The 11,087-nt window shown below is 39.3% G+C and overlaps 1 protein-coding gene across 1 annotated transcript in view; it reads left to right on the plus strand.

Moving 5' to 3' along the window:
• Nucleotides 1-11,087, plus strand: part of ltk (leukocyte receptor tyrosine kinase) — a 63,432-nt gene that overhangs the window by 45,999 nt on the left and 6,346 nt on the right. Inside the window, exons 23-28 of the mRNA XM_086049127.1 lie at nucleotides 4,673-4,802; nucleotides 4,875-4,972; nucleotides 5,865-5,957; nucleotides 7,020-7,121; nucleotides 9,609-9,743; nucleotides 9,834-9,924. Of these exons, the coding sequence (XP_085905253.1) occupies nucleotides 4,673-4,802; nucleotides 4,875-4,972; nucleotides 5,865-5,957; nucleotides 7,020-7,121; nucleotides 9,609-9,743; nucleotides 9,834-9,924 (649 nt within the window). The remainder of the gene's footprint in view (nucleotides 1-4,672; nucleotides 4,803-4,874; nucleotides 4,973-5,864; nucleotides 5,958-7,019; nucleotides 7,122-9,608; nucleotides 9,744-9,833; nucleotides 9,925-11,087) is intronic.

Consider the following 11,087-nt stretch of genomic DNA (forward strand, 5'->3'; position numbering starts at 1 on the left):
AAGCAATAAAATGTAAAGATCTGGTTAAAGCTTTGAAATGCATTGGTTTGAGATATCTCAATTTCATAGACTTTATGCATCTCAGTTAAATAGGATGAAACGCATGAATTTCAAATATATACACGAATGCGTAGCTGTTCACTGTCTCGAGACGAAACAAAGGCTGTTCCAGCTATTTTTCTCTATTACGATCATGATCTTGCCAGCAATCCGTCCCCTCTCCAAGCTTCTGTCACACATTTCTAATCACATGCTTCTGCTTTACATCACAGCATCTGTCCTTACTTGGCCTCATCAATTATTGCATGGCTACACGTCGTGTTTTTATTCTCCATACACGTCCATCACATTCCAGCTAGTCTAACATCAGCATGAACCCTTTAGGCTTGTTTCATGTTCACAGACACTCCTCCTAATAGCATTTCTGTGCATACTGGGAGCTTTGCTAATGTGAGCTTGACTTATTATCTTCTGCACTATATCTTCTGGATAATGACTTCCACATCCGCCGTCGCGCTCAGCTTTGCTGCTATCCACCAAACGACAACGATTGGGTCTTAATACTCCTCCTGTCAGTGCTCTGGCTGCCTCATGGGAGCTTTAATAATATACATGCACATCTTGTACATTCACAACAGGTACGCACGCAATCTATTGTAAAAAAATCTTTTTGGCAAATGGAGCTCATTTTCATTAATCAGCCAATAGTGCTTTGTTTTTTTGGAGGTACTTTTTTGATATCCCTCTGTGATATAAAGTGTGTGATAGACTCGGGTGAAAGGAGAAGCATTGATTCAACTCCTTTACTTACCTAAAATTACCCATCAAAAGTAGATCGCGCAAGCATTAAATGAATAAATAGATAAAAAATAAAAGGACCAAACGGAATGTAATATAAAGGAGTAAAAGTACCGTTTCTTCTCAACAAATCCTCAAGTAAAAGTAAAAAGTACTGTGTCACATCAAAACTACTATGGCAAGTACAATTTATCCCAAAAGTTACTTATAGAGGCAGTCAACCCAAACGTATTTTTTTTCCAAGAATATGTATTATGCAAGCCCATTGGTTGAAACAAGGCATTCTGATAAATATTGCGTTTGTGGAATAAGAGTTAATCTACTCGTTGTTAGCTCTGTGGGGGCGGCCATTTCGTCACTTCTGTCGACTAAAAGTGACATCACGGTTGCTTAGGGCTCAGGTAACGACCAATCACGACTGACCTGTTTTCTGAAGCTGAGCCATGATTGGTCGTTATCTGAGCCATGAGCAACTGTGATCTCATTTTCAGTCGACAGAAGTGACAAAAATGGCCGTTACCTAAAAACAGGTGGATTTTGCCGCTTAACTCATATCCCACAAACGCAATACTAATCAGAATGTCGTGTTTCAACTAGTGGGCCGTCATAGAACGTATTCTTGAAAAAAAATATGTTTGGGTTGACTTCCGTTTTAAGTAAATGTAGTGGAATAAATGTACTATATTAGAACACACCTCTGGAGGTATCAAACCTCAATCTAAAGCAGATGTACAGTGAAAATAAATAGTGGACATTCTCATTTTCAATTTACAGACAAGCAAATATTGTGTCTTTGTTTGAATAACGTTTTACCACACAGTGCATTGTGAAACTTCCCTGATTTGTGAAAGTCTCCTAATCATGACATCAGTGTCAAAATGACCCTTTGGGAGAAGAATCCTTCCTCTCACCTCTCAACCAATCCTAAGGTGCTCCTTCTTGTCTCGGAGCGCTGCAATCATCTGCTCTGTAGATAAGAGGGATCCAACGGAAAACCTGACTAGCTTATAAATGATTCCGTTGCGGGTCAGAAATTCAACTTGGTTCTGTTTTTTTTCTTAGTCTTCTTTCATCTAGTTGCGGCTTTTGTGGTTATTCTCAAACTAAGCATGAACTTTTGTATTGTTTTATTCATTCGTTTCTTGTTTTTCCTAAAAGACCAGACACAGAAGAAAGAGTGTTTTCCTTTGCTGAATAAAGCTGCTTTTCTCAATGTGGCTTTAAAGCAATATTATGTAAGAATTGATTCTTAAAATAACAGCTTCGGAAGTGTTGTGTTGAAACACTGCCTTGGCATGAGGAGGATATATCTTATGCCATTTATATCTTTGTCTTTCACCTTGGATTACCCCTCTTTGTTGGTGTTGAATATTGGCGGACCAGTGGGCGGGCGCTATGCCGCAATGAACTCATTCACTGCCATTGACGAATTTACTTGTCTTTTCACAGTCCAGCCATTCAATCCCAGGAATTTATTTATATTTCTTTAAACTTTTTTCAAATGTTAGGGTAAAAGAAGGTCTGAAAATGTCTGCCAGTGAATAAATTAATCAGCGGGTGTGTAAACAAATTTACCCCAAGAGTCCATTTTTGCTTAAAGTAATGAAGTTTTCTTTGGGGAGCTGGATTTAAAAAGAAACAAAGCATTTACTGTAGTAAAAGATACAACAAACAAAATGCACATCCACATGACCTTATTGCCATGCACTAACCTCGTAAAATTTGTATTGATGTAACTGATCTGTTATGGACGGAGAGAACAATAAAGAGGAACCCTCGCGTGAAAGAGTTACACGTTCCATTCCTAGCCCTGTAATGCCTGAAACAATAGACAAAAAATTCAAATTTTTTTTTTTAAAATCAGAAACCTTTATTTGACCCTTTAAACAAAAAATGTTAAAAAAAATGTATATATTTTTTTTAATATTTTTCAATTTGTATCATAAATGAGCATTTACATGTCGTTCTGGAGATAGAACAAGCACATCAGCCTCTTCAGTTTTTCAGACTGCTACGTTTTTCAGTAACTTTTTGCTTCATTCCGAAAAGTAGTAAGCGCGAAAACTGACGTTTTGGCTATTCAACAAGAACATTAGCCTCTTATTTTTTCAAACTGTTAACTTTTCAAGTATTGTTTTTTTATGCCATGTGATAAGCATGGAAACAATTTCTGTCCTTGCTCAGGCATAGCTGGACATATTTTCCACACGGCACATGGTAAAAGTATCCTGTGCAGTGCCTGCACCTTTGTCACTTTTCCCTGAATTCGAGATTGACCATATCTCTTCTCACATATGGAGGCACAGAAGTCAATCACCACCTCTTCTTTAGTGGTGGCGGTGATTGTGGAGTGGTGTGCCAAACCTGACTTTTGTTTTTACTGCTTTTACCAGGGGAGAGCAAAATCAGGCCTCCAACCATCTCAGAGGCATTTTTCTGTAGGTTCAGTGCTTCAGGTCTCTAGGGCCAATAATTGACGAGTGCCACTGTGACACTATACCACCCACGATACAAGTAAAATATTGTGCACTTGAAGCTGTATTTGTACAGGACAGGCGACATATCCAGAAGATCAACACCAATCATGAATTTCTTCTAGGATTGAATGATGGATGGTTTGGGAACTAGACATGTTTTTGTCTTCCGACCAAATGACCAGACCTTTCTTCAATTTCCTTACTTCGATATCAGTCAGCACTCTCCAAAAAATGGAACATCTGGAGGGTGAAATTCTGCCTTTCTCCATCTGTCCCCCTTCCTTTTCACATTTTCTTTGCAGATTTCTTTCTTCTTTTGGCCCGTATCACTGTTGGACCTCCTTTTTCTGTGCTCCTCTGGTCACCACTTTTGTCAAACTCAGCAGCTGTGTCCTTCCCCTCTTCTCTTTACTTTTCACTTTGCTTCTTCCACTCTGTTTTGTTGCCTGTGATATTGTTGGACTTTCTTTTTACTCGTCAAGCCTCTGGTCAGGCGTTCTGTCTTCCTCATTGCGCTATTGGAGCTTTCTTTATCACTGGGGGTCCAATCTTCATCTGCAGACATCAATTTCTTTATGTCACTTGAATTACCATTGAGGAAACGGAGGACAATTTCAGCACTGTAGCACCATTTTGCCATGTAAACTACAGTCGACCCCTGCTGTTATCCCACTCAAATTTTGTGGGGCAACATGGCTCAGTGGTTGCGTAATCTTCAGGGTGTTCGATTCCTTGCCATTGCGACCATTTCGAAGTCCTTGAGCAAGATACTGAACACCCGGTTGCTCCTGATGCATAATTAGGTGAATGAGGAAACAGTGTTAATTGAATACCTAATGTTGAAAAGCGCTATACAAGTGACAGCCCACTTACCATTTTTGAATATAAAAAAATGATACCACACTATTACTAACACTGCGATTGGCTGGCGATCAGTCCAGGGTGTATCTCACCTATCACCAAAAGTCAGCTGTGATAGGCCCCAGCTCACCTGTGACCCTCATGAGGATAAGCGGGGGAAAAACTGGATGGACGGATGAGCCAAGATGAAATTTAGAATTTTTTCTTTCATGTTTATCTGCTTAGCATATGCCAACCAACAGTATACTAAAGTGTTTTTTTTAGCATGCTTTATTAACACAAGGAGAAGTACCCTATCCTCCTTCCTTTTTTCTGCATGGGGCACTCAATGGGAAAGGTTTGGACCGCTTTCGGGCAGCCAAAAACAAGCAATGACACTCATATTAACACCTATGGACAGATTAGTGTCTTTGTTGCAGCACTAGATAAACTCCACACAGGACAGACTGAACAGAGTTTTGAACCTCTTTGCAGATGTGCTACGGCAGCCACTGTGTGAGGACATTAAAAATCTGTGTGACTCTGTGTGCCCACAGCAAGTTCAACCACGAGAACATTGTACGCTGCATCGGCGTCAGTCTCAACATCCTGCCACGTTTCATCCTGCTGGAACTCATGACTGGCGGAGACTTGAAGAGCTTCCTTAGGCAGAACAGGCCCCAACGCGTACGTCATGGCCCCCACCACCTCACTGTCGGTGTGTTGCGCCATTTTTGACATGAGCCGTGCTGCTTTCAGGGCCAAGCTCCTTCTCTCAACATGCACGAGCTGCTGCAGATGGCCAGGGACATTGCACGTGGTTGCCGCTACTTGGAGGAAAATCACTTCATACACAGGTACCGATAACGTGGACAGCCACCTTGAAACCATGCAACAAATTATTAACATTTACACACTGTTCAGGTCAAATTTGACCCATTTGGAAATTTGACTGCAACAAAAACACCCAGCGGGCCTATTTTTGTTCCCAGCACAAGTCTAGCAAGTCTAGTCCAACTATGCGTATGGGTGGAGTTTAATTTCTTTTGGTATTTTTGTAGAGAGGCGCACATAGAAAGGGGCATTTGCGCCGTTGTGGGGATGAATACAGCTGACTTACTTTCTGGCCAATGAAAGCAGCACTCATTCCCTTTAATCCTTGTATGGTCTGTGGGACCTGTGTTCAGTTTTTATCAAAAGAAAAATGAGCCAAGGCATATCTGGACCCTTCTCCTCATGGTGAATAACACACTGTTGTGGGATTAATTTGCAAATGCGATTTAACAAAGGTAAAGTGTAAATATTAACAATGCTTGCTGTTTATATGACTTGCAATTGGGATGTAGCAAACATCTGTTGAGTATTTTAACAGAAAATTATTTGATTGTGTTGTTTTGAAAACCCAAAACTCGAGCGGATCCGCCAGACCCATCAACACTGGCCGAGTAACCAAAATACGAACACCATACAAGGGTTAAATTCAGCACAGGAGTGGCAGGAACACAGTCCTTGACATTGTGGAGGCAGAAATACACATGGCCACGTACGATCCGGGTGGAAGGCTGCACCGCTGCACTGACTTGCAGAGATCTGCGAAAATACCAAAACTTAGTCCAGCCCGCCCCTGCACAAATTGACTCCACGCTTCATGCCAGACTTGCACTAGGCACAAAAGTAGACCCAATGCTGTTTGTTTGCAATTTTCGATAACAACTTACTGTATGTGTTTTCATTAATATATTCATATAGAGATATAGCTGCTAGAAATTGCCTTCTTACATGCCCCGGACCGGAAAGGGTGGCCAAGATCGGAGACTTTGGCATGGCCAGAGACATTTACAGGTTTGTCCACTCATCTGCTAATGCAATTCCCGCATCTGACTGTCAGTAAATGTGTAATCTTACTTGGAACAAATGATAATTTAAACATAAGTGTTGTTAAATTTTTGGAAAACATTATTAGACCACCTTGTTGTTTTCAATTTCTTGTTCACTTTACTGCCTGGGACCAATAAAGGTGTATCATTTGACTAACAGAAAAGAAAGTATGGAATGCCTCAAATCACTGTTTTTGGCAATACAATGCCACAACACATGTATGAAAGGGGTCACCGACTTTTTGGAAAGTGAGAGCTACATCATAATGATATTGTTATCTTTGTGAAGATACTGATCATGTTAATGATTTCTGACAATAACTATCACAATAAACATGGTGGGGAAGAGATAAAGAGCAATACGCAACACGTAGTGTCTAGAAATGTTTGCAAATATTAACATTTTCAAATGATCACTTTGGTGGTGAGCTATTTGTAGTGGTGAGCTATTCAAGTGGTAATTGGAGGCACTGCATTGCTGACCCCTGATGCCAGAACTTAAGTGATTGTGGTGACTATCAGGAAAACCCTGGATATGGCAGGATATCAACCCGTCGATTAAACTCTTATGAGCTATTTTTGTTGTCATATTTGCTCAAACAAAAAACTTTAGTTGTACTAGCCATTTAAAATGAACAAGAAACTGAGAAATAAGGTTCATCTAATATTTTTTTGTCCCATGAATGTGTATGGAGGGCCTGAAAACAGAGTGTGCTGATCTCAGACTAAATAAGTATTAAGATAATTTAATACTTTTATTTATTTTTGTTTGACTATAGTTTATTTATTTATTTATTTAATGTGCAGGTAAAAGTTCTGCAAGAAATGGCCAGACGACTCAGGATTAATATGAATGCTTAAGTATTAAAGTCACGAAAGAAGAGAGAGCAAAAAGCATACCCAAATGTATGGTTATGGACTTCTTTTCCCCTGAAGTATTAGAATAAATAAATGAATAAAGCAAAGCTAGTTGATCTTTTTTTTTTTGTTGCTTTCTATTGGTATTCATTATATTTTTGGTGCTCAGAGCCAGCTACTACAGGAAAGGCGGTCGTGCCATGCTTCCGGTCAAGTGGATGCCGCCTGAAGCTTTTATGGAGGGAATCTTCACCTGCAAGACTGATACATGGTGAACACACACCCCATAATATACTGTACTATACACTCACTGGGCACAACATTAGGTACGCCTGCACGAAAACGAATGGGATCCGATATAAAAGGAAAATGGTGTGGTTGAATTTTTTTGGGGGCGGCACGGTGGTCGACTGGTTAGCACGTCCGCCTCACAGTTCAGAGGTCGTGGGTTCGATCCCGGCTCCGGCCACCCTGTGTGGAGTTTGCATGTTCTCCCCGTGCCTGCGTGGGTTTCCTCCGGGTACTCCGGTTTCCTCCCACATTTCAAAAACATGCATGGTAAGTTGATTGGACTCTCTAAATTGCCCCTAGGTGTGATTGTGAGTGCGGATGTTTGTCTCTGTGTGCCCTGCGATTGGCTGGCAACCAATTCAGGGTGTCCCCCGCCTACTGCCCGAAGACAGCTGGGATAGGCTCCAGCACGCCCGCGACCCTTGTGAGGATAAGCGGTATGGATAATGAATGAATGAATGAATGAATTTTTTTGTTTAACAATATTTTTACATTTGAGAGGTTTGTATTGGTATCGAAATCCACTCCTTCATAATAGGAAGTGTTTTTAATACGGTGGTTAGCCTTTCTCTATCTCCCTCAACTATGTTTGAAAAGCACAAGTCAGAATAGTTATTACAATGTCCTTGTATGTGACCTCATTAATGTTAAGCCATCACCATTTGTCAATGCATCCCACTGAGGCAGGTGTCATGTTCATGGACGCAGTATGCTTACATTAACGTCTGCTTAGATGTTTTGCTTTTAATTAAAAACATACTGTAAACAAATTTTATCCATCTTAAGCAAAAGGGATGCGATCCTGTGGGGAAACGTAGTAATAATGAATACAAACCAGATGTTTCTTCAAAAAATTGAATCCTCTTCATCATGAAAACAAAATGTCTGATATTTTCCAGAAGATTACATCATTATTACAAGAGCCGCTTTAGGAAGGGGGCAAGTGTTGCTTGAGGGGAAAATACAAACACACTGAAGAATAACAACCATATGGACATAACTGTCAGGGTGTCAACGCAATTAAACAAGCCAGACGTAAAGCAGAGGCTAAATCAGGGGTGTCCAATTTGGATCCTCGAGGGCCCCTATCAAGCATGTTTTTGATGTCTCCGTCCTCCAACACACCTGATTCAAATGATCAGCTCTGCAGAAGCAAGATAACGAGCTTGATCATTTGAATCAGGTGTTTTGGAGGAGGGAGACATCTAAAACATGCTGGATAGGGGCTCTCGAGGACCCGAGTTGGCCACCCCTGGGATAAATAAATGCTCAAAAGAATGGGGAAGAAAAAACAACCTTTGGACTTTATCCAAAACATGATTCATCCTTTCGGGTCTAATAGCTTTGAGGTTATAAAACTGTAGTGACCCAGAATAAAAGAAAGAGCAACATATCCCCTTCATTGTTAACTTGAACAAAAAACACGCTTTAAAGACGCATTCTGTTTGTTTGTTTTTTTCCACAAAGAAACTTATTCAAAGAACAACAAGTTACCTACGATGTGCATCAAATATGAATAGCCAGGGCGGCCATAACATTCGTTACATATGCACAATTTAATAATATCCTTTATAAGAGCTGTATCACACCTTCTGCATTTACAAACATAACAATGCTCAGTTTTGATTGACATAAATATGTTATGAATTTAACAGTAGGTTTATTATTGTGCTTGTTCAGTGGCAAAGAACAGCACAATGCCTAAAAAAATAATACCATTGTTATATTAACTCCATTGCCATCTGATTGTTATTGTTATTGTGACAATTGGAATTTTATTAAACAGTTCTTTTCTTGTATTGGATCTCATTAGACTGGTTTATATGTTGTTGTTTGTGTGTGGTATTAGTGCCCTTTTCATGCTTAGATGAACAAAGGGAGAAAATACAGAGCTGCACGGGGTATTCTTCGACAATGTGACTCAGCCTTTACATGATTGCCAAAACAAAATGAGAGGGGTATGATGCTGTTAATTAACATTCAGTCCATGTTGAGCTCGAATAACCAACAGCTACATCAACTTTTATTTAGCAGGTCAATTCATAGCGGGGAGACATTCTTAAAGGAGACTCGTGTGTTTTTTTCAGGTCTTCAGCAGTACATGAAAATTATCTGACATGCTTTGGTTAATATTTACCAAAGATTAAGAATTATTGTACACTTTACACCACTTATTTTTTAAGACCCTCGCGGGAAACCATAACTAAGATGTGGCCCGCGACAAAAAGGGAGTTTTACACCCATGGTCTGGAATAACTGAAGCATAAGATAAGATTTGTTTACTGTTTTTATGTTATTCATTTATTGCTTTAATTGTCTTGTTTTTACATGTCTGATTTTTATTTTATATAGAGCACATTGTATGCAGCTGTGGATGGTTTTAAAGTGCTTAATAAAGTTGAGTTGAGTACACATAAAAACGCTGTAGGAAATGGACTCAATAGTAGATATGTGTCTCCCCCTGCAGGTCGTTTGGTGTACTGCTATGGGAGATCCTCTCGATGGGCTACATGCCATACCCGTGTAAGACCAACCAAGAGGTGCTGGAGTTTGTCACCAGTGGAGGTCGGATGGACCCCCCAGAGGGCTGCCCGGGACCAGTGTGAGCGCTCACAACACAACAAACCGGCTAAGTGGTGAACTTCTAAATCCCAATCAAGCTAACCAATTCATATTTGTGTTATGTGTTTAGTTATCGGATCATGACCCAGTGCTGGCAGCATTGTCCTGAACATCGACCCAACTTCTCCACTATACTCGAGAGAATCAACTACTGCACTCAGGTACACTTGATATCACTTCATTTTGGTACTCTAATTCATGCTATTCTCATTTCACAATCTGTTTATTATTGCGATTGGCATATGCGGTGGTGTCGAAGAACTGAGGATCCGGTATGCTTAATATTTTGGTATTAGGTTACCTGTGAGTCGAAATATTCAATGCTCTGTGTGATTTACTGCAGTTGTATTGTACACCACCGCGACCAAAATAATAAACATACAGTAATATTGCATTAATAACTTCCTACGTAAAGCGGAGAATTATTATCTTTGTAAAAACAGAATATTTGATTCAGCTTTTATAATGGACTTTATACTGTAATTGATTTTTTAAAAATTTTTCAGAGCCCTCAGGGCTTCTCTTTGTTTTCAATTTGGGTGTAAATTAACTGTTTCATTTTGGGTTTATGGATGTGTTTCATCTTGAAATTTTCAAGGGTCATTTTCATTTATGCACTAATTCAATAATTGTTACATATTGTCTTTCATTACCTCATATGGTTACAGTCCCACAGGTCATGTCAGTGAATTTGTGAAAACATATTTCAGTAACTCAGTTCACACTGAGAAAGTTCCTCAACACGGAATGAAATATTACTTAATTGTATTTTTTAACATAATTTTGACGATCATATCTTACAACTCACAAACAGCCACATTCATCTGAAGAAATGAGAAATTACATAAGAAACACACTTTTTTTTTTAATTGGGCAAGAATTAGCCATCTGAAAGCAAATGTTCCTGTGTTTAACAGTATGAGTTTCACCTTTTCAATATAACCACTGCATTATTTTTCTTAACGATATTCGCATTTATTGAGCTGCACCTGTACTAATGTAAAAGTTATATTTTCCCTCAATGGACTGTTACAACTGTGAAAACCGTATAAATATATAATCAACTCATCATATTGTTGCATATCCACAATTGCCTGCATTTGATTATTACAAATTTTCAACAACGAATTGATTTAAAATCACAAATTAAGGAACTATCATCCAATTCATGATACGCTGGAATTTGTTGCATGTAAATGCTTGTAAAACTAATCAAGGTGTAGAAAAAATGTAATTTTGGTACAGATTTGACCAAAATAAAAAAAAAACAAATCCATTCAGCAAGAAACATCAAATAGATGCACTTTATTTGCTTCCGTGGGCT

Source organism: Filicampus tigris, chromosome 13, assembly GCF_054856515.1.
Source record: "Filicampus tigris isolate MCC_2025a chromosome 13, RoL_Ftig_1.0, whole genome shotgun sequence".
Taxonomy (NCBI): domain Eukaryota; kingdom Metazoa; phylum Chordata; class Actinopteri; order Syngnathiformes; family Syngnathidae; genus Filicampus; species Filicampus tigris.